General features: G+C 44.4%; 1 protein-coding gene across 4 annotated transcripts in view; it reads right to left on the bottom strand.

The window, feature by feature from the left end:
• SH3GL2 (SH3 domain containing GRB2 like 2, endophilin A1) overlaps positions 1-23,636 on the bottom strand; it is an 88,284-nt gene that overhangs the window by 11,573 nt on the left and 53,075 nt on the right. For 2 of the 4 annotated variants that reach the window (XM_079959697.1, XM_079959696.1), the window contains 3 exons: positions 13,005-13,073; positions 7,852-7,936; positions 7,331-7,403 (listed from right to left, as the gene is read on the bottom strand). In XM_079959697.1, the coding sequence (XP_079815823.1) occupies positions 7,331-7,403; positions 7,852-7,936; positions 13,005-13,030 (184 nt within the window). In that variant the 5' untranslated portion in view covers positions 13,031-13,073. Of the gene's footprint in view, positions 1-7,330; positions 7,404-7,851; positions 7,937-8,088; positions 8,145-13,004; positions 13,074-23,636 lie in introns of those variants that run through there. The other 2 variants (XM_079959695.1, XM_079959698.1) reach the window with 2 other exon arrangements.

Raw genomic sequence — 23,636 nt, 5'->3', positions numbered from 1 at the left:
AGCTATCTGCTGTGCATGTAAAAAGGGGAATGTAAACTCTGCTAAGTAAAGAAACTTGCTAGCGCAAGTTAGGAAGGATATTAATGAATATATCTTCTCCTGCCTCCCTGAACATTCCCACACATAGCAGCCAATCAAAGCCCCATTAAGTAAATTTCCTCATCTTTCGGGTGAGGTAGCTAGCAATGGCTACAAACCACAATGGTTATGTTCTTTCTCCACTGTTTGAGGCAGCATACCTCTGAAGAGCAGTTGCAGGGAACTCCAATGTAGGAATAACGGAGATGACAGGAGGTTGGATGCAGGTGAGCTGTGCAGAAGCACGCTGGCAAGCATGCTCCAAGCAAGCTGCTGGCTAGCTCTGCCAAGGCTCCTTTTATTAGCAGAAGTCAACCATTCGAAACAGTAGTGAAACCACCCTGAACTTAACGTATTTCCATCTAAGCATTTGCATTAGCAAATACATGTGTCAGCAGGTGTTTCCCTCAGATGTTCCCCCCGATACTTGATTACGTCTGTGTCCCTGGTCATGCTCCAGCCAAGCGATATGTCTAACAAACAAATTGTAAGAGGACAAAAGGCCAGGGGAAAACCCCTGTTTTCTAGCCAAGAAGGTCAGGGAACGCAGGCGCAATGCTCCTTGACATACTGTTGCATGTCTGGAGCAAGGTTTGTCTTTGCAAAGCAGAGTGTTACCTCCACACTCCAAGTGGGGAGAGTTGCTCTTGAACTCAGTTCCAGCTTGTAAGCTTCCCATAGGGATCTGGCCGGCTACTTTGAGAGCAGAATGTTGAATTTGATGGGCCACTGGCTGATGCATCATGGCTTTTCTTGTGTTCTTATGCAGTGGGAAAGTGTGGGTGCACCACAGGCAGACTGGATTGGCTGGTGCACCCACAAAGGCTCATCCTCGCTGCCACCCCACCCTACCCCTCCCTTGTCCAGGTAAACAGGAGTGATGCCAGTCAGGAGGGCAGCTCTGCTCTACCACATGTGTTGCTACTGGAAAAGAGGAGAGTGAGAGGAGATATGATGGCCATCTTCAAATATCTCAAGGTTTATCACATGGAAGATGGAGCAATCTTGTTTTCTCCTGCTCTGGAGGGTAGGACCTGAACCAATTGACTTCAAGTTACAAGAAAGTGAGAGCTGTTCGACAATGGAACAATCTTCCTCAGAAGGTGGCAGACTCTCCTTCCTGGGATGTTTTTATGCAGAGGTTGGATGGTCATCTGTCATGGATGCTTCAGTGGAGATTCCTGCATTACATGGAGTTAGACTAGATGACCCTGGGGGTCCCTTCCAACTCTACAATTCTATGATTCTTCTTTTTTAAAATTTCTATTAAAGATTTTCCTCGTACCTTCGGGACCGCCTTTGCTGGTATGTCCCACGGAGTACCTTACGGTCTTCAAACAAAAACATCTTGGAGATCCTGGGCCACAGGGAGGCTAGGCTGGCCTCAACCAGAGCCAGGGCTTTTTCGGCTGTGGCCCCGATCTGGTGGAACGCTCTGTCACAAGAAACTAGGGCCCTGCGGGACTTGACATCTTTCCGCAGGGCCTGCAAGACAGAGATGTTCCACCTGGCCTTTGGCCAAGGCACAGTCTGACCCCCTCCTTTTGTAATCCTCACAGAACTCTAGCCCAATGGTTGCCATTAATTTGATTCTGAATTGATTTTAGAATGAATTGATTTCAGAATGTATTTCAATTAATTGATTGTGATTTTATGTAAACTGTGTTACTTTTACTGTTGTTAGCTGCTCTGAGCCCGGCTTCGGCTGGGGGGCGGGGGCGGGATATAAATAGAATTTTTTAAATTATTATTATTATTATTTGCAAAAGCACATGTGTTGTCTCTTTCTTCAGGTTGTGTTTTCTACAGATCAGTTACATTTCTTGTGAGACATTGGTGTCATATGCAGTATAGGGTTGGTAAGAAAAGAGGAGGGGGCGGGAGAGAGAGGGGTGGTGGGACGGTGAAGCTTATGTTATTTTACTTAGTGCATATGTGGGGTTTTTGTGCCAGCGTCACTTGAGTAGGTCCATCATCATCATCATCATTTTTTATTTGTATGCCACCTTTCCACAGTTAAAACATTGCTCAAGGCGGCTTACAATATGAAAAGATTTACATGATCACAAACATAGCAAAGTAGTCATAAGGTAAAGGTAAAGGGACCCCTGACCATTAGGTCCAGTTGTGACCGACTCTGGGGTTGCGGTGCTCATCTCGCTTTACTGGCCGAGGGAGCTGGCGTACAGCTTCCGGGTCATGTGACCAGCATGACTAAGCCGCTTCTGGTGAACCAGAGCAGCGCACGGAAATGCCGTTTACCTTCCCACCGGAGCAGTACCTATTTATCTACTTGCACTTTGACGTGCTTTCGAACTGCTATGTTGGCAGGAGCAGGGACCGAGCAACGGGAGCTCACCCCATCGTGGGGATTCGAACCGCCAACCTTCTGATCAGCAAGTCCTAGTCTCTGTGGTTTAACCCACAGCGCCACCCGCATCCCAAAGTAATCATAAAAACAAATAAAACACATTAAGAACTACACAACCAAACTGAACAACTTCCACACAAAAATAAAGATACAAAAAGTTATTATCAGTACAGTGGTACCTCAGGTTAAGAACTTAATTCATTCTGGAGGTCCGTTCTTAACCTGAAACTGTTCTTAACCTGAGGTACCACTTTAGCTAATGGGGCCTCCTGCTGCCGCCACTGTTCTCATCCTGAAGCAAAGTTCTTAACCCGAGGTACTATTTCTGGGATAGCAGAGTTTGTAACCTGAAGCGTCTGTAACCCGAGGTACCACTGTAATATCAGTTACTATCAGTAACAACAGCAAAAACTCATATCATAGAAAGGTTCTCTTTCTATGATTCTTCTGCTTACATGGGTGCCTTGGGCAGAAGGGAAGAGAGACAGCACTGTTTGCATCCTTCTTTCCTCTAAAGCTCTGTATCAAGTGAGCAGACTGCTTGCTTTCCCACCCCCAAAGCCTGGCGCTACAAAGACTCTCCTCCCTGCAAGAGAGGGGAGTGGTTGTGGGCGGGAGCCCGAGCTCCGCCCCTAGCAGGGGGCGTTAGACCCCTGCCATCACCTCACCTGGCTGGCGCCCACGCCCCTCAGCGGGCATCCAACCAGGTGCCTGAGGGGGGCGTGTTCAGCAGCCTTTTGCTGCGGCGGTAGCCTTCGCCCGGCCTCATTCTTCGTCCTCTCACCACGAGTCACCCACCCTCCACTCCCTTTTAGTTAGGGCTTAGGTCACTGGCCTTGCTATGGACCTTAGGTTGGTCGCCCTGGTTGACTAGGGGGCCTGGTAGGAGTTTTTCCATTTGGCATTAGGCCTTTTTGGTTTTTTCGCCTACCTCGTAGCAATCGTCACAACTTTTTGTGGTATTGGTGGGTAGGTTAGGCATTGGAATAATGTGTTGTGCTGTGTCGAAGAGCTAGGTGTGGCCATCGCCTATGCCTTCAATTTTTAGGGGTATTCCGTTAAAGGAATCTGGCGGTCGTGTATTCTGTCCGATGCCTGCTTGGCGGGAGGCCATGGCACGACCCTCGGTGACATTAGGGGTGAGCCTATAGTTGGATCGGCATCAACTGGCTCCACCTGCTGGTGAATAAACCCACTTGTTCAAATCCAATGCCTAAGCCAATACCTTTTCACTGCTGTAATCAATAAAGTTGTGGCCTTTCCTTGCCCATTAACCTTATATCACGTGTCCGTGTGTATTCTTTCCACATTGCGGGGGTCGGGTCCTCGAACCACAACTATCAGCACACTGGACAGCAGACAGTCGTAATAAGCTTAACCCACTCACTCTTTCTACATGGTTCCAAGGAAGCTGTGGCTCAAGAGACTTTCTGAGTGCCCAAAAGATCCTCATATCACATCAGTAATGAGAGGTGCATGGATATATGTTTCCCCGCCTTAAAATATATGCCAGCTGCAACCGGGAAAGATATGAAGCCACACTCACATGGACTGTAAAGGGACCTGGAGTAATTTATGCATGCACACAATTCCTCCGTTGTGGATGCATGACGCATACATTTTGTAGTTGGGTATCTGTCTCAGAGTACAAAACCTATCATAGGAAGCAAACCTTATTATCTCGGTGACTCATCTATGAAAATGTGTTTTGGCTGTGGTGCCTCTGCAGCACAAATTGCTCAATAACACATAATGTATATATCGCAACCAAACCCACGAGATGGCAGGGGAAATCATCAGAATTCTGTTGCTCAGAGTGGGAAACAGAACACTATGATGATACCAGTGGAGTGCAGGATGGCAAGTAATGGTTTGCACCATTGCATTCTGTTTGTGCCGCTGCAAATCCTTTCCGGGCTCACTAAATCCTTTCCAGTCCTCTTGAAACCTTGAGCCGGGGAACAACGAAACAGTGAAAGTGTTGCACAACCCCCTTGCAGTCTTCAGATGAAGGCTGGATTGGAAATGGTGCCTATTTTCATAAAGAAGTTTGTCCAAAACCAGACATTGCCCCTGCCCCATTGCTCAGGCGCTTAATCTGACTGGAAGTCTGCACCATGAGAGATCCAGTATACACGAAGTGCCTATATGCATACACTGCATGTGCCCAGGATCCCCTTTTCAGACACCCCACTGTCTGAAACTCAGTGCATGTTGGTAACAACTGAAAAGAACCAACATCACTTGCATAGCCAAGAAATATTTCAAAGTTTGATTTCCATCCATTTTATTTTTACCAAACGCTCTGATATGGAACCAGATGTCAACACCTTGCAAATAAGCAATGTTTTAATTCAATACACATCAGAGTTCTGGGTCGATACCAGGATGTGAGGAGACTATGCTGCTTAAGATTTTCAACCTGTGGTTTGCCCTTTGAATCTAAAGTGTTTTCAACAGGACGTCAGAGTTTCTTGCCTCATTTAGCAGCTGGCACAATTCAAGAGCACGGACTGGAACAGAAGTGGGTGTATTCAGTAGCCTAGGGACACGATGGAGTTAGGCTTCACCTGTAAGCACAGCTATTACGCACAGAATGACTCTGCAGACTATAACTAGTGAGACCATACTTTCTCAGGCTTCTTCCACCATGAAGGACAAAAACCATTACCTATTTCTGAGAAGCATTTCCCATCTTCTAAATGCATGTGTACGAACACAGCGTACCATCCACAAACACACCAAGAAACCAGACTTGGCATTGTCTCCCTAGCACATCTGCACATAGTGATAAACATGCAGTGAGAGATACAGGCAGACCAACAGCACACACAAGACCCCAGATTCCATCCCTGACATTTTATCCATGGCTACTAGTCACAGTGGCTATGCTCTACCGATGCTGTCAGATGCATAATAATAATAATAATAATAATAATAATAATAATAATAAATAAATAAATAAACAAACTTTTATTTATATCCCGCCTTCCCCAGCCGAAGCCAGGCTCAGAGCGGCTAACAACAGTAAAATAACACAGCATTCTAAAATCAATCCATTATAAAATAAGTTCAAATCAAATTGATGGCAACCATTGGGCTAGAGTTCTGTGAAGAATTACCAAGGCTGTGCCTTGGCCCAAGGCCTGGTGGAACAGCTCTGTCTTGCAGGCCCTGCGGAAAGATGCCAAGTCCCGCAGGGCCCTAGTCTCTTGTGACAGAGCATTCCACCAGATCGGGGCCACGGCCGAAAAAGCCCTGGCTTTGGTTGAGGCCAGCCTAACCTCCCTGTGGCCCAGGATCTCCAAGATGTTTTTGTTTCAAGACCGTAAGGTCCTCCGTGGGACATATCAGGAGAGACGGTCCCGTAGGTATGAGGGTCCTAGGCCGTATAGGGCTTTAAAGGTTAAAACCAGCACCTTAAACCTGATCCTGTACTCCACCGGGAGCCAGTACAGCTGGTATAGCACTGGATGAATGTGATCCTGCAGCGAGGACCCCGTAAGGAGTCTCGCCGTGGCATTCTGTACCCACTGGAGTTTCTGGGTCAGTCTCAAGGGCAGCCCCAAATACCCATTTTCTGGGAATCGCAGGTGGACAGAGTGCTGTTGAGCTCACGACCAGCTTGCATGCATTTCATCTGCCATTGTGGAAACAGGAGGCTGAACTAGACTGGACATTGGCCTGACCCAGCAGACTCTTCTTTTGTCTTTATGGCATGCTGAGAAGGTGGACAGGCATTGACAGTCAGAGTAATAATAATAAATAATAATATTTTTTAATTTATACCCCGCCCTTCCCGGTTCAGAAAACCAGGCTCAGGGTGGCTAACAACAAATTTAAAACACTTAATTGATGCAACAAAAACCAGCTTAAAATACATTATAAAATGTGAATAACAATAATTTCCGAATACAAAAAACAATTTGGGGGGAAATCCATCCAATAAACATTAGATGATCACCAGGGCTAGCTGGCTAAATTAGTCCTATTTGGGCCAGTGAGGAGACTAGGGGAGAATTAGCTGTGGGATCCCAGAGCGGGTAATCTTCATAAAAAGGGAAGGGGGAGGGAAGGAAGGGGAATAAAAGATCAGGCTAAGTTCAAATTGAAAGCCAGGTGGAATAGCTCTGTCTTATGGGCCCTGTGGAAGGAAGTTCAATTCTGCAGGGCCCTGGTCTCATGGGACAGAGCATTCCACCAGGTTGGAGCCATCACTGAGAAGGCCCTGGCCCTGGTGGAGAAGGCAATGGCTTGGTTCCTAACATCCACTCTCTTTATGGAACAGAATTTTGCTGAAATGGCAGGGCTCTACCGCCTCCTCTGTAGCCCTCAAAATCCATTCCCAAGTCTTGGGAAACAGGAAGGCACTGAGCACAAGGCACTTAAGGAGGAAGAGAGAACGGACAAATACCAGGCTCCTCTTGTCCTAGCTGAAGCACCTTCCACTCATACAAGAGCATTTTAAGAACTAAGGCAAAAGGATATGACAGTGTCGGGTGTCTTTTCTTTTCACTGTACAAAGGAGCCCTGAATGTTGAGATTCTGGTAAACATGAGGAAGTGAGACTTTGCTGAAAAGGGGAAAGCAAAACAGCCTTCTATGTAGATTAGGATGTTCCTTGCACTGATGTACATTCAAGAAGTATGGCAACAAAGGCTAGTGAATTCCTCACCTTAGATTCAGTGTCCATGCATCAGTAATGACAAAGCTCTTAAAACCATCTATATACGTCATACTTTGCACAGAGAATACCTCTCCTACACATCATTTCCTACTCTGCTGTTGTTTTTCGATAAAAGCCCATCTGAAGCAGCATTGGAATAAAGTGAGTGAGCTCTTAATCAACATGTACTCTGATTCCCAAAGAAGGACAATTACCTGGGTTAGGTTGAAGGTATTCTGTTGTCCTGGCCATTATTTCCATCACAGCCCTGCTGGTGACATCTACTTTCTGCAATTAGAAGACGAAGAAGAAGATATAAAAGGGAGAGAGGAAACACCCAATGAGGATGGATAATCCAATACTTTTTGTTTTCTGTACTTATTCTTCCATCATTCTTCATTATATGTGGTAGATGACACAAATGTGCTAGTTGTGTCAATAGCAACTACAGATTAACAGACCCAACACACTGCTGTTCTCCCCTAATATGTTACTGGGTATGTGGCAAAATCCTATGCCTGCCATGATAGAAAATCTATAATGCTGCAGACTCTGCCTCATGCAACAACCTCCTTAATGAGCCAGAACAGGGACAGAAACCTTCAAGAGCCTATAGAAACCACTGGTTCCAATAGCCACTACAGACACCTGGCACAGGTGAGCCCGCTTCCAGATTTCACCTGGCCCCAGTTTCTGGGAGGGCGAGAGCTGCTACTCACTCATCCTCTGGCAGTACCTTGCTTTTTCTTGCAGAGAAGATCAAGGAAGTCACTCCCTGACTGTTTTCCTTCCTTGTTCTCTCTTTTGTTGACATCTCCTGCCTGCAGTTGGGAAGGAGAAGAGTAGGGAAAAGCAACCATTGTCAGACAGGACAATAAAGGAAAACTGGGGAGCAATTGTCTACTTCCATCCTTAAAAATAAAAGCAAGGCACCTATTAGTTGGTTAGTGAGCAGCTGAAGCCCTTTACTCACCAAGACCACAAGGGGGATCTCCGACTTTGAGTGTCAGGCATCAAAGATGTCAAGACAGAGAGTCATCTACAGGCTCTGGGAGGCTTCTATGTATGCCTCATTGAGAGGTGAACATATGACTCAAGCCTTCCTTTCAGAGAAGCTAAGGCTCAATAAGCTATTACCAGTCTTCTGGGCTCTAGATATTCTCAATATTCTACTCTGAATATTCTACAGTGTATCTCCTAAAATGGAACCATTATGGTAAACAATGCTATAGCAGGAAAACTGAGTCACATTTTGAAGCAGGGGGAGAGTTCTGGAGATTATTCAGCCCCATTCACTGGTATTAAAACACCTGATAAGGTTAAGTGTGAATACATTGAAGAGATGTGGCACCTTGAGGCCAAAATGGCATCCCTTCCCCATTCCACAAATGGAAGCTCATCAGACATGCAGTGGAATCTTAATTGGAAGCACGAGCAATGAGACAGTGCCTCCACTGCACCCAAAAGTAGGAGGCTGGCTTAGAGGCTGCAGAGCAGGTTGTGTGGCACACACAAAGCTCTGTCTTGCAACACCTCTGCCTAACTATTGCCTGAGGTGGCAGAACAGTAGGGCCGGCCGTGCTCCCAAACCCAGCAGAACACTGCAAACTTATGCAGAAACCTGAAAATAGTCCTCTTGTACTTGCTCAGCTACCATCATTGACCAAATATCTACCCCATTCTTTTCACGTACATCTGCACTGTTATGTACACAGATACCTGCTTATATTGTTAATCTCCTTTCCATGCCCTCGTTTCATTTGTTCACCCACCTGCTTTGTTGTTTATACGACAGTAAGCACTTTGAGGGCTGGGGAATAATTAAAGTTTATTATGTGTCATTACAATGCTTAGCACAGTGAAGTACTGGCCTAATTGAGGTCTCAGAGCAACATAAAATCAAAAGGCTGGAATAATAAAGGCAGTGAAGGAAGCCTAGGAAGTAGCAGGTCTAATAACACCAGGTCTGAAATGCAGGTTCTTGAATGCAGTGGCCTTTCCATCGCTTTATTGCAATTATATCCTATCCTTCCTCCGCACAGCTCAGAGTGGTCTGCATGTGGTTCTGTGTCACCCATTTTATCCTTACAACAATTTGGTGAGGTGGGTTAGGCTGAGAAACAATAACTGATTCCAGGTTCATGGCTGAGCAGAGAATTGAATCAAGGTCTTCACAGTCTCATACTATTAACTACCACACCACATTGGCTCTACAAATAATGAATGGGAGCAAGGAGGAAATTTTTGGCTTGCTGCATATTCTTGGCCACTTACCTGTTTCAATCAGGACAAGAACTGCCCTTAATTTAATAAGTTCAACATTTTCAACATTACTATGAAGCTTCCCAATGGGGCTTTTCCTCCGAATTCAAGGAGCAATTTCCAACAGGAGCACAGCAGGGGTGGAAAGGGTTAAACTCCTCTTCCCTGCCTGCTGAAATTCTGCCAATTATCAGTCATTTGTCCCTCCTGACCTGAAGCTGCTATTTGCATTCTGAAAACGTGCATATGAGATGCAAGCATACATTTAACATCACATCTTTGGGCCTGGAGTAGCAGTTACATTTAGGGTTTTCAGAGCCTCCTCTGTTCTCCTCTATCATATGTGCAAATCTGTTATGTAAAGGTAAAGGTAAAGGGACCCCTGACCATAGGTCCAGTCGTGGCCAACTTTGGGGTTGTGGCGCTCATCTTGCTTTACTGGCCGAGGGAGTCGGCGTACAGCTTCTGGGTCATGTGGCCAGCATGACTAAGCCGCTTCTGGCAAACGAGAGCAGCGCACGGAAACGCCGTTTACCTTCCCGCCGGAGTGGTACCTATTTATCTACTTGCACTTTGATATGCTTTCAAACTGCTAGGTTGGCAGGAGCAGGGACCAAGCAACGGGAGCTCACCCTGTGGCGGGGATTCGAACCACCGACCTTCTGATCAGCAAGCCCTAGGCTCTGTGATTTAACCCACAGTACCACCCGCATCCCTAATCTGTTATGTAGTTTTAAGGAAATAGGTATATATATTTTTAACAAACTATTGAATATTTTCATTCTTTTTTAAAGTGGGACCTAGATGGGGAGATCCAGTATCACACCAAGGGACATGAAATTATCCCTCTTCCACCCCTCTCCCCGGAATATTTTCCTTGCCTTCTGCACCAGAATTTCCTCACTGCTGCTGCGATGCCACCCTCCCACAATGCTTTGAATGACTGGATGGGGCTAATGACAGGCCCTGGAAGCAGGTCTCCAAAATCACCATTGCAAGACAAAAGCAAAACCTGCCTCCTAGTGATCATGAACAAGCAACCCTTTCATTAGGAACAGTTGGTGTCATTCTGCTAGAATATTGGGACAACCCACTGGTACAGCCCAAGCGCACCTGGCCTGCTTGTTCCTTTGCAGGAGGAAGCATTTATAGATGTCTCGTTGCCTTTGCCACTTCCTCCTCCCTTCCATGTTTCTGGCACAGGTGTTTATCAGAGCAAACACAGACCTAGTAATCTTCCTTCATTGCAGTGAACATTCAACACTCCACTAATCATTAAAACAGCATGTAGATGTCCAAAGAAAACAGAACAAGCATATGCAAGGATCTAGCTTTCGTCTGGCTGCCCTTCTTCCGCTTTCAGGTTATCATTCAATTCTCTGCCTTTATCCATTTTCCCTAATGAGTCATGGGCTTAAAGCACAAAGCAAAAGTAGATCAACACAAATTTCAATGGAAGGCAAAATAAGTGGACGTTGTTGAAGCTGCTGAAAATTAGGCTCCAATCCAGACGTTGTCCGTTCACATCAAAAGTAGCATCCAGCCCTTTCAACGGGGCTCAGATCAGCATCATGTTGTGGATGGGAATGTGTACCTTAGAAGCACATTTATACTGGCAACTGCCATGGGTATGGAAGAAAGACCAGAGGCCATGCGAAATATTCAATCTCTCCTGCCAGATTGGGACACTGGAGCTTTCTCTCTTAATCCTTTTATTCACCTGTGATATGGCGGCATATGACAAGATAAAAGTAATAGTCTCTTCCGAATTCAGCGGTAATAAGAAACTGGGTATCATTTGAATACCTGATTTCCTACACAGTGTGCTAATTGTTTTATCATAACGAGGTCCAACATTTGATTAAAGCCATCAACGTCAATTAGTAGTAGGGGTTTAAAACCTCTATATATGTCCCATTCATTTCAATGGGGCTTATCCCTAGGTAGGTATGAGATTGCCGCCTGAATTACTAGCAATGCAGTCCTATGCATGCCTGTTCCGAGGTTAAGTCCTTTTTGAATTCAATGGGGTTAAATCCCAGGTTAAGTAGGTCTTGGTTTTCCTCCTTGCAATGGTTGGAATCCACACTCGGCGATGCAGCTCACTGGACTAAGCACAGTCTCTCAGTCTGACCTCCCTCACGGGTTTCTTGTGAGGAGGTGGGCAGAACATGGGGAGGGGGTGCATAAATGTTAATAACAAAAAAATTGAAGTCAACTATCATTGGTTCCCAGTATGTTTCCAAGCACAATTCAAAGTGTTGGTGTTGACCTTTAAAGCCCTAAACGGCCTCGGCCCAGTAGACCTGAAGGAGCATCTCCACCCCCATTGTTCTGCCTGGACACTGAGGTCCAGTGCCGAGGGCCTCTGGTGGTTCCCTCACTGCAAGAAGCAAAGCTACAGGGAACCAGGCAGAGGGCCTTCTCGGTAGTGGCGCCCACCCTGTGGAACGCCTTCCCACCAGATGTCAAAGAGATAAATAACTACCTAACATTCATAAGACATCTGAAGGCAGCCCTGTTCAGGGAAGTTTTTTATGTGTGACATTTTAATGTATTTTTAATCTTTTTTAATCTTTGTTGGAAGCCACCCAAAGTGGCTAGGGAAAGCCAGCCAGATGGGCAGGGTACAAATAATATATTATTATTACTATTGTTGTTGTTGTTGTTGTTGTTGTTGTTGTTGTTAAAAAGCAGAGTTGGTTTCCAGATGGAGCACGCACAAATCACAACAAGCACCATCTTAAAAGAGATACCCTCCCCTGCTAAAATGGTGCCTGTCATTTGTGGCTTTGTAAAAGCTTGTACTTAAAACAAACTTTTCAAAAAATTAAATCTGCCCCTTGAAATCTGCTGCCCGTGCAATCAATTAATCAGAGGCACATTTTTAAAATAACATTCAAAAGGTTTTTAATCAATTGTTCCAAATGATTAATTAACTATACATTTTGGCCCTAACTGCAATGGTGCTTTAATATTTATCCCCCCAAGTAAAACATGTCAGTGTCTGTGCATATGGTTTGGGCTACGTTAGATCTACAACCACAGGCCTGTTGATAAATAGAGCTTCCTAAACATCACTTCAAACAGACATGAACCGGGATAAACTTTGAATTGCAGCATCGCCATGCAAGCTTACTCTTCTGGTTCTCGTGTCAAGAGAATTCTTTGGATTCCTTTTATGGTGAAGCATAAACCAGATTTCCTTTCCTCTCTCCAAATGATTTTAATTTCTCCTTGCACATGCTCAAGCTCACACAATGCGTGTACAGGTTTGCAATGACAGTTTGTCCTACTTGATGACTGTATTACTCCTTACTTATAAAGAGAGCATCAAAACCACATGGTCTTGGTGGGCTGCTACCAAACACTTGTCTTGTAAGCAGTAGCCTGTCTAGCAGCATTTTTTGTTTTGTGTTAAGTGAGGTGAGAACACTTGCCAGAAAAAGATGTCATGGGAAATCTCCAAATGTGTAAACGCTGCCCAGCCATACATGAAGAATCCTACATTAATTGAATTAGGATCTGCCCACCTGTTATTTTTATTTCTTGGCTGAAAATAGAGAGAAGTAAATCAGGCATTGCTGAAATAATAGGAAAGATGTAATAGCAGTCTTTCAGACTTACCCTTTCCATTTCCTTGAAATCCTCATCTAGCTTGGTTCCTTCTGCTCCTCCAACCTTCTCACTCACTTTCTGCAGACAAAGAAAAGCAAAACAAGATAAATCCAGGTGAAACTGGTAAGCCAGAAGGAGCTTTGATATGAGACTTTAATTGCCAGTGTAGAATGCCTTTCCTTGAAAGAAGCAAGGATGGAGTGATGTTTTAAATTATTATTTATATGCCACCATTTATCAAAAGGTCCAAGGGTGGTGTACAACTTTAAAAACACATTACAGAACATGATAGAAACATAATAAAAAGCATACTGACAGCCAGCCTAATAATAAAGTAATTATTATAACAGCAGTCCTCCCCCCCCCCCACTTTCACAGGCCGTAGGTTATTTAATAGCCATAGGCCTGGGTAAAGTGGAATGTTTTTGCCTGGTGCCTAAAGACATGTAATGATGGTGCCAGGCGAGCCTCTCTGGGGTGAGCATTCCACAACTGGAGAGCCACCACAGAAAAGGCCCCGTTCTCTTGTTGCCACCCTCCAAACCTCTCTGGGAGGGAGGGACATAGAGAAGGGCCTCAGGTGACAAGTCAGTTCAGGTCCAGGTCAGTTCATATGAGGAGAGGCAGTCTTTAAGGTATTGAGGTCCTGAGCCATGTAAGGCTTTATAGGTCCACACCAGCACTTTGAATTGCACCTGGAAACTAATTGGTAGCCAGTACAGTTGTGCCAGGATTGGTGACGGTGACTGTTCTTAAGCATCGTGATTTTGTTTGCAAGCCAGAAATACACTTTTGTCACCATCAGGCTTAATAATCAACAGAGTCAGGATATCTTCCTGTAAAGGATTTATGCAAGGCAAGGAAAAAAGCATGAGGTTTCAAAAGGCATTCTATGCATGAAATCCACACTCACAATGGATTTCAAGGAAGACTTGAGGGAGATAGTGTATACTGGGCTTCTTTAGACAATCGAATTATATCACTTGATGACATGGAGCTGGACCAGAATGGCTCTAAAAGCAGAGCATCAAGGTGATCTGAATTGGACCATTTTAGCTGAAGAAGTTGATGCTGAATTTTTCCAAAAAAACAACAACCCACACACACCTTAAAATGGTAAATACTGAGTAATGATGGTCTAACTTAAGAGTTTATGGACATTTAGCAGATATCTGAGTCCCTCATCTTTCACTTCTGCTTAATTCTATCCTGGATGGAAGTGTTATTCCTGCTTCTTGGAAGCAATCCAGACACGTTGTTGCGCCCAAACCAGATAAGGACCCTCAATCAATGAACTTGTACAGCCTGTTCATGTTGATAAATCATGATGTATAGATCTTTTTTGGCAGCAACGTTAAGTGAGAAAACCATTTTCTTGATAATGATGACTAACAAGATTTAATCAGTTCATTCTGAAATGCGTAAATAATGGTCTTTATTCCCATTTAGCAATTCAGTCAGGAGGGCACTGAATGTGGTCTACCATGGTGCCTCCCCCCCAAACTAAATCCTAAATGCTTCTAATCCAATTAGACACCTTCAAGCTTTTGAGCAGTTTGAATGGAACTTCCTTCTAAGATTACTTTGGAGACAGTTTTTTTTTTTTAGCAGTTATTGCCCAGCTATAGTCACCTCAAGTCTGCCTGCACAGGGGAATAAATCAAGGGTGTTCACTATCAGCTCTTCTTTCCTGAATAGTTATAGAAACATTTGCAGAATCAGGACGTACTAATCTGAAAGTGAGATGTGTTACAGTCAATGGTAAATCTTGTTGGAGTTGGTATGCTACTTCCTTCAGTAATTTGAGAGGTGTCCTGCCAGAAACATACTGAATTGGCTACTGGCTTAGAGATTTATTTGCCAAGTCAGAAACATTGTGCCTAAGCATCTCTCTTAAAACACAGAGAAAACAACAGGAATTATCAAGCCTTAAATTGCAGCTAAAAATGTTTAGAACTGATTATTATGATTTGAAACAGCTTAAGAGGCAAAACTTTGACACCCCCCCCCCCAATAAAACAGGATATTCAAAACTGGAGACTGTTAAAACTTTTCTTGGTTAAAAAAGATTGCAGTGCTTAAAATGATGGCTATTCCCATGTTTTCTTTCCTGCTATCGGTTTAGTTTGCAGAATGCTTTGCACATGGAAACTGAAAGTCAAGGTTAAGAGCAGGATTTAGCATCATTATAATGCATCTCAGTCAAAACAACTATTTGCAATAGCTAGAAATGAAAAATTAATCCTGTGGGTGTCAATTCCAGCTACTTTCCCACGTAATCTATTCTTTTTGCCAATGAAATGGATTATATTTAACAATATACATAACGCCTTCCCCTGATGTCTATTATTATCATCATCATCATCATCATCATCATCACTACTACTACTCAGCCTTCTGCCCTGACATGGACTCAGTGCAGGTTACAGATAAAATAATAACAGCTAAAAACGTAGAAAAAATGCAATGATTTTAAAAAATGATTCTATTAAATCTCTGCCTCCTCCTCCTCATCTCTCTCTCTCCCTCTCTCTCTCTCATTCTCTCTCTCTCTCTCTCTCTCTCCCCCTCTCCCTCTCCCTCTCTCTCTCCCTCAAAAACAAACAAATAATTATAATAAAAACCAGCATGGCACCAGCCCTTTCACGGAAAGCAGCCAGTTCCCCAAAGTCTGTTGGAATAAGAAGGTCTTCACCTGCCAGTGGAAGGACAGCAAGGAGGGAGCCAGTCTGGCTTCTCCAGGGAGAGAGTTCCAAGGTCTGGGAGCAGCTACCAAGAAGGCCCTGTCCTGCATCCCTACCAAGCGTATCTGTGAAGGTGGCGGGGTGAGAGAAGTGCCTCCCACAAAGATCTCAGAACCTGGGCAGGTTCATAAGGGGGAATATGGTCTTTCAGATAGCTTGGACCTAAACCTGTAAAGGGCTTTATAAGTCATAACCAGTGCTTTGAATTGTGCCTGGAAACAGGCCTGAATGGACGATGGAGAGATCTCTGTTGTAGAAACATCTGATTTTTGCACAGTTCGTGTAATCCCTACTGTATAAAGGTAAGAGTTCCTCTATTGTTCCACTCACCTTTGTGGTCTTTCTGACCGCAAAAGGTTTTCCCATCCCTGTACCATCCCATATCCATATCCATATGCACCCATCATGTTTTTTTCTCACTCTTGCAAATAGAAATACACACAGAGAGAATGGTGTTAATCCTCTACGCTAATGGGTGACATTTGCCACGCAATTACCTAGAAGGAATACAAATGATTTCTTATTGCTCGGGCTTTATCTCTCATATTGAAATTGAAAAGCTAAATGAGACCACCGCCAGGTGACAAAAGCTCTGCTTGAAATCGGAGTGTGAGGAATTAAGACGCCCTGAGAATGGGTTATGACAGTCAGGGTTGGCTTGCTGCTGCTTGATGTGAAGCATAATAGTTGCATAAATATATGTGTCAGGGAACTGCCATCGGCTCAGGGGCGAGAGGGGAAAAGCCGGATGGATTACAGAGAGCCCCCAAAGATCGTGGAAAGCAGCACCACCTCAGCGGAGGAGAGTAACCACGCCTCCAGTGGAGAGGAGCTTCAGGGCTCGGAGGAAGCGAGGCGGTGACAGGACACCTTGCCTAGGCAAAGCGGGGAGGAGAGAGGTCCTCCATTCCCCACAACCTACCTGCGCAGTAGGCCTCCGCGCCGAGAGGGGAGGCGCAGACTGGGCGTCAAGAAACTACTCTGCTGGGGAAGCTTTAAGGACCGCTCACTCACAGATTCTGCCAGTGAATGAGCGAGCCAGGGAATAGTGGTGCTCTGCATGGTGAAGGGTTTTTGGCAAGAATAACGAGGCTTTACAGCTGACCAGGGAGGCATTTGCCTGATTGCTCTCGAGTAACCCCCTGATATCCTTACAATATGGCTTTATTAAATGCCAATCCACATCTTCGCTTTTCTCTGCAACTGTGGCAAGGCCTGTTGCAAAGAAGAAGGTGCTTTGAGCCCTGAAGAGCTGTCTTGCTAAGGGTGAGCAATATGTGGCAGATGGAGAGGAGAATTCCGCAGTTCTAGATACCAGCACCAGTTTCCCTGGGATGAATTTAAGGCTGTTTGGATCTGGAGTGCCCCATGTCTGAATAAACATAAACCTCACAAAATAAAAAAATAAATAAATAATTGTCCAGTAACACCTTAGAGACCAACTAAGTTTGTTCTGGGCATAAGCTTTTGTGTGCATGCACACCTCTTCAGATACATTGAAACAGAAGTCACCAGACCCTTATATATAGTGGGAGGGGTTTCTCAGAAGGGTAGTACGGTGGTATCTCGGGTTAAGAACTTAATTCGTTCTGGAGGTCCGTTCTTAACCTGAAACTGTTCTTAACCTGAGGTACCACTTTAGCTAATGGGGCCTCCCACTGCCGCCGTGCCGCTGGAGCACTATTTCTGTTCTCATGCTGAAGCAAAGTTCTTAACCCGAGGTATTATTTCTGGGTTAGCGGAGTCTGTAACCTGAAGCGTCTGTAACCCGAGGTACCACTGTAGGAGATGGGTGATTGACTCAATGGGTACCGGTAGTCGTTAACAGTCGTCGACAGGTTTACCATACCCATTGAGTCAATCACCCATCTCCTACTACCCTCCTGAGAAAAACCCCACCCCACCCTCCCACTATATATAAGGGTCTGGTGACTTCTGTTTCAGTTTATCTGAAGAGGTGTTCATGCACATGAAAGCTTAGACCCAGAACAAACTTAGTTGATCTCTAAGGTGCTACTGGACAATTTTTTTATTTATTTCAACTGTGTCAGACCAACACGGCTACCTACCTGAATCTATAAACCTCATGGTCATCTGTAGTACTGCAGGAGGAAGAAAGGGCAGCAGTGGCATAGCATGGGGGTGCAGGGGGGGCCAGCCGCACCGGGCGCAACATTTGGGGGGGGCGCTCGCACTCGCAGCTCTCTGCCCCTACCTGGCTCACTCACTCTCTCTCACTGCAGTGCTGGCTGTGCGAATCCGATCCGAGCTGCCGGGTCGCCGCCCACTGTGGAGGGGGAGGGTGCCAGGCGTGCGTTGCGGTGCGGAGCGGAGAGAGAGCGAGGGAGGGACTATCTGGGGGAGGGACAGTGCAGCAGCCGCCCAGCGCAGCGCTGAGCGCGGGAGAGAACCACACCCGACCAGCCCAGGCAGCAGCAAGAAGCAGCTGGCAGCGGCAGCAGGTTAGGGGTTAGGGGCGCAAATTACTTGCCTTGCCCCAGGTTAGGGGGCACAAATTACTTGCCTTGCCCCGGGTTAGGGGGCGCAAATTACTTGCTTTGCCCCGGGTGCTGACAACCCATGCTACGCCGCTGGTGGGCAGCACAGTGTAGGGGTTGTCTACCTAGCATCTTTGCATCCCAAGTGGCAGAAAAATAGCTGCCCAGCCCCACTGCAGGCCACCCCCAGCTGACCAGCATCTTGTTCCTTCTCTTTCCCATGCTAACCAAGAACTAACCAGGCAAGAATTGTAATGGTTGGCAATCTACTGAAGGGAGAATCGGAGGGCAGGGAGAGAGAAGAGTCCTGCAGTATCGTACAGGAGAATAACCTGAAAACTAAATGTTCTTTATTAAACTTGGAGCACAGCCAAAGTAACCAACGCTTGATCACATCAACCCTGAAGCAACATCCTTGACAACTTCAGTGGTTTATCATTTATTTACTTATTTTAAAAAACAGTGTTGTTCTAAGTACCTCGACAACTAAAGAGGAGACCGGTGAAGGGAATGGCATTCCAAGGACTTTTAACACATGAAGGTGACCGTAACTAATCTATCGCTACTCCTATGACAAAAGAGGGGATCAAATATAACCTGGTTTCAGTATCATCCTCTCACCCTAGTTAGAGTACCTGTCCTCAAAGAGCAGTTTAAGTGAACATTTTCATGCTTCTTCTTTTTCCAGGATAGTGTGTAATTGCAAGTTGCTTTTTAAAAATAAATACAGAAATCTGCCTTGTGTTTTGCAAAGATCTTAACTGCACATCTTCTCTTTTGAATAATTCAGGGTTCTCACATTTATTTGCTGCCTTCTTTATTGAAGCCATTTCAAATGCTGTTGTTTTTTTAAGTTGTCATTCTAGAATTTTTTGCCTGTGCACCTTGAAAATGTAATTTTTTAAAATAATATTTATTAAATTTTCTCTCTTTTTAAGTACAATCAAAATAAAATTTTATCATCACATACATCTTTGCTCAATCAGAGCATCTATTCTCCCCCCCCTGTCCCATTCCCCGGCTTCCATAAATACTAACATTCATCTTAGCATTTCTCTATTACCCTATTTAGCTTCTTTCTATGCTTATAAATCAACTCAAATATTTGTAAAGAGGTATCTAATCATAACATTACAAAATATTTTAAATCAATCCTGCAAACGTTTTTAAATGTTTACAATGTTCCTTCATATATTGTAAGAATTTACTCCAGTCCTTTTCAAACAGTTTGTCACACTGCTTTCGGATTTTCCCTGTCAGCTGCGCCAATTCTGCATATTCAATCATCTTGGTCTGCATACATAAATATATTTAAGTCCTTTTGGGGAATTTCATCTCCTATTATACCCAATAGAAAAGCCTCTGGGTTTTTTTTAACTAAAAGTGTTTTTAAATACCTTTTTCAATTCATTATATATCATATCCCAGTAGGCTTTGATCTTAGTACAAGTCCACCACATGTGATAGAAATTCCTTTCCTTTTCCTTACATTTCCAGCAAACCTTATATTGGATCCTATACATTTTAGCAAGTTTGGTCGGTGTCAAATACCACCTATAGATCAACTGCATTAAATTTTCCTTAAGTGCCATACATGCAGTGAAATTAACAGTTTTTGTCCATAATCTTTCCCACACTTCTAATTGAATATTATAACCAAAATCTTTAGCCCATTTAATCATAACCGTCTTAACTTCTTCATCTTTAGAATGCCATTCTAACTATAGTTTGTACATTTTAATGCAGCAATAATATCTGCATACACCATGCAGGTACACCCGCAAAAAGAAAAAGAAAAAGAAAAAAAGAAAACCAAGATGGACTATGGCTCCCAGTGCCATGACATTTCCAAGACTGCTATCAAGTAATGTAGGAAACAGGCCCCTGCGCAAGAAGTCTTACTTGAGTACCCCACCACCACCAATAACTTAAAAAATTGAAAACTTCTTATCTGCTCTAGATCTGGAGGAGCTTGTGATTTTCCTCCACCACAGCCAGCACAGATCCACACCAAACATGTAAAGCAGATCCAACGCACATTAAAAAGACATCACTTTCCCCAAAGAATCGTGGGAACTGTAGTTTCATTCTCACGGAACTACCCTCACAGAGCTGCTCTGGAGGGCAGGACTAAACTTCAGGAAGAACTTTCTGACAGTAAGAGACAGTGGAACGGTCTCCCTTGGGAGGTTGTGGACTCTTCCTTCCTTGGCCATCTGCCAGGGATGCTTTTGTTGAGATTCCTGCATTGCTGGGGTTGGACTAGATGACCCTCAGGGTCCCTTCTAACTCTACAATTCTGTGCTTCTATCATTATCAGCATTCTTGACAAACTACAGCTCCCAGGATTCTAAAGAGGATGTCATGTTTTAAACTGTGCCTTAGATGTGCTTCAAAGATGTGGTATAGATCTGCCCATTCTCTCACACATTAAGTTTCTCTGGTTCAGGACCCCCTGAAGTTAACGCTGGTCCCAAGGAATTCGAGGTTTGTCTCAATGGACACCCAGCAATAAAGAACATCCATTGTTTAACTTGTGAAGGTTTCCACTTTTAGACCACGTAGAGGGCAAGTCTGATAAAGGAGCACGTGGGAAGGGAACTTTTGGTCTTCGAGATGTTGCCAAATTACAACTCTAACCATCACTGGCCAGTGGTCATGCTTCTGGGCTGATGTAATTCTGCAACATCTAGAAGACCCAAGGTACCTAACTGTGTCCCCAACTCCGTACCTCTGTTAGAAGCTGGTGAATGCCCAATTTCAACTAAAGCATGGTGGGCTGTCATAAAACATTGGCTCAGGATTTCAGTATTTGATCTAGGGAAGGGTTTGTACCAACACCTGACCAATGAGGAGTTTGTCAGCAAATGACAGAAAACCATGGCTAGAAAAGCCACCTCTATTGGTCTGTCATCCCCCCAACTTTATTACCTGGGTTATGAAGGCGCCCTAAAGACGTTAAAGCAAAGATTATGGGATAATACAGTGATTTGCAATCTTGATCACATGCAGTCTGTAGTCCGCTGGCAGTAGGAGTACAATATGGGCATGTCTTTAAGTTAACACCTTACATTAAAAACCTGACAGTACCAAATTATCGAAGGTTATTCACCAAAGCCAGACTACACGTCTTTCCTTCTGCAGTGTTGGATGGCAGGTTGAGAGGAGTTCCCTACCAGGACAGACTTTGCTTGTGTGCTCAAGACATTGATTCTATAAAACATATTTTGCTGCACTGTGCGAAATATGAGCAAGCCAGGGCTGAACTGATATTACCCTTGCTGGTACCTTTCCCGGGAAAAGCAGAGGCTCACTATGACAGGTTCCTATTGGAAGACTGGACAAACGCTAGAACATTAGCAGTGGTGAAGTTTTTATCGGTGGTTGCAAGAACCAATGATCCCTATCTTTAAGTCTGAACAAAATGCTTGTTTAACCTGGAGGTAGGCTGTCTGAATTGTGCATTGCTTTGTAATGATTTGTTGGGTCTCTGGACCGTAATAAAGATAGATAGATGATAGATAGCTAGCTAGATAGATAGATATAGATATAGATATAGATATAGATATAGATATAGATATAGATATAGATATAGATATAGATATAGATATAGATATAGATAGATCTAGAAGACCCAAGTTCCCCTTGTTTGGAATTAGCATTTGATTTCGGTTTATCTGGTGGTGATTTCTTTTTTTAAAAAAAACCTTTAAAAATAAGATTCCTTCTAGCCTTGCTCAGCAGTTTAAGGCTGCACAGTCTAGTACATTCCTGTGACTCAGGCAGCAAAGAACAAGAGCAAAGGATTTGAGCCATAGCCAGTACCTAGTTTGGCAGCAACGGCCCTGCTGCGTATCCTTCCAGCCCATCGCTGCAGAGCCTCTGCTGCAGTGCTATTGCATTCCACCTAAAAGCTACACATCCACCAGGGACCAAAAGGCAACGTCTGTGTGGGAGGACAGAAAGAGCAGCGGCGTGAAAGTCCCTCACGATACAGCAGATCTGCCGTGCACAAGGTCAGCAAAGCCGCAGGACAAATGATGTCAGCCAGGGACACACGGCACATCCTAAACGTAAATCAATGTTGCTAATTTCAGGGGGAAGAGATTTGCATAGCATAGCATAATGCCAAGTCAGCAACAGTTCAAGTGATAACGCAGAAAGGGGACATTCGGAATAACAAGGCTGCTTCATTTTCATTATGGAAGTATTTTTGCAATTGTTTTATGTGGACCTTAGGAGCAGCTTTTGTTTTTTTTGTTTTGTTTTTGTGTGTGTGTGTGTGCTCCCCCCCGGCTGCCAAATTTCTGCTCAGAAGCCCAGCTTTAGCTTCCCTGATCATCTGGCTGACAAGTTATCACTTGCTCTCCCCAGCTGGCAGCAGATATTCTGATAGCTGAACTTAACCAGAATGCACCATTCCACGCATGCAAGCATGCTCTCCCTGGGTATGAACTGCTGTGGAGGCTGGTCAAGTCATCTTAGGTGGTAAAGCTAACAGAGAATTATGAGCAGTTTCTCAGCCTCCATCTCCACCTATATTTCAGGGCTACAAGGTTTGGTAAGATCATTCTGAACATGTAGAACTTTTGAAATTTCTTGTTGCTGCTGTTTGCAATTTAGGTAGGTGAAGGTTTCTACAAACAGAAGGTTTCTACATACAGAAGGTTTCAACATACAGAAGGTTTCTACATACAGATGCTTCAGGTTACAGACGCTTCAGGTTTCAGATTCCACTAACCCAGAAATAGTACCTCGGGTTTAAGAACTTTGCTTCAGGATGAGAACAGAAATCGCGCGGCGGCAGCACGGCAGCAGCGGGAGGCCGCATTAGCTAAAGTGGTGCTTCACGTTAAGAACAGTTTCAGGTTAAGAACGGACCTCCAGAACGAATTAAGTACTTAACCTGAGGTACCACTGTACAGGCTTCCAGAGGAAGGAGGAAGAGCAGACACAGCCACTTCTGAAGTTTCAAATGTTGCCATGCTCTCTGCTTTTATGTGACACTGATGGCTACAAAAATGCACATATTTAGTGAAGCAATCACAGTAATACATGTGTGGCCTCAGTGTAACACCTTTGAGGAAAGGCAGTTGTCTGAGATCTACCACCTGCATTTAGGCTCTCACCTAGGTTGCATACACATCATGAATTTAAGCATCATTATTCCCCCCGCCCTAAATCTTGGGAATGGTAGTTTGTTAAGGGTGCTAGAAATTGTAGTTCTGTGATGAGCTGGATTCCTGGGAAGGAGGAAAATGCTTTAAATGCATGGAGTGTACACAGTCTTACTATTAAAAAAGGAGGCTGTATTTTATTTTGAAACAGGCACATAAAATTAGGTTGTGCATTATCTCCAAGCATCTTCAGGGAGAGAGCATGTCTAGGAAATACAATAG

Source organism: Podarcis cretensis (assembly GCF_951804945.1).
Source record: "Podarcis cretensis genome assembly, chromosome: 17".
Classification (NCBI taxonomy): domain Eukaryota; kingdom Metazoa; phylum Chordata; class Lepidosauria; order Squamata; family Lacertidae; genus Podarcis; species Podarcis cretensis.
This window is presented reverse-complemented; position numbering and strand designations above follow the sequence as displayed.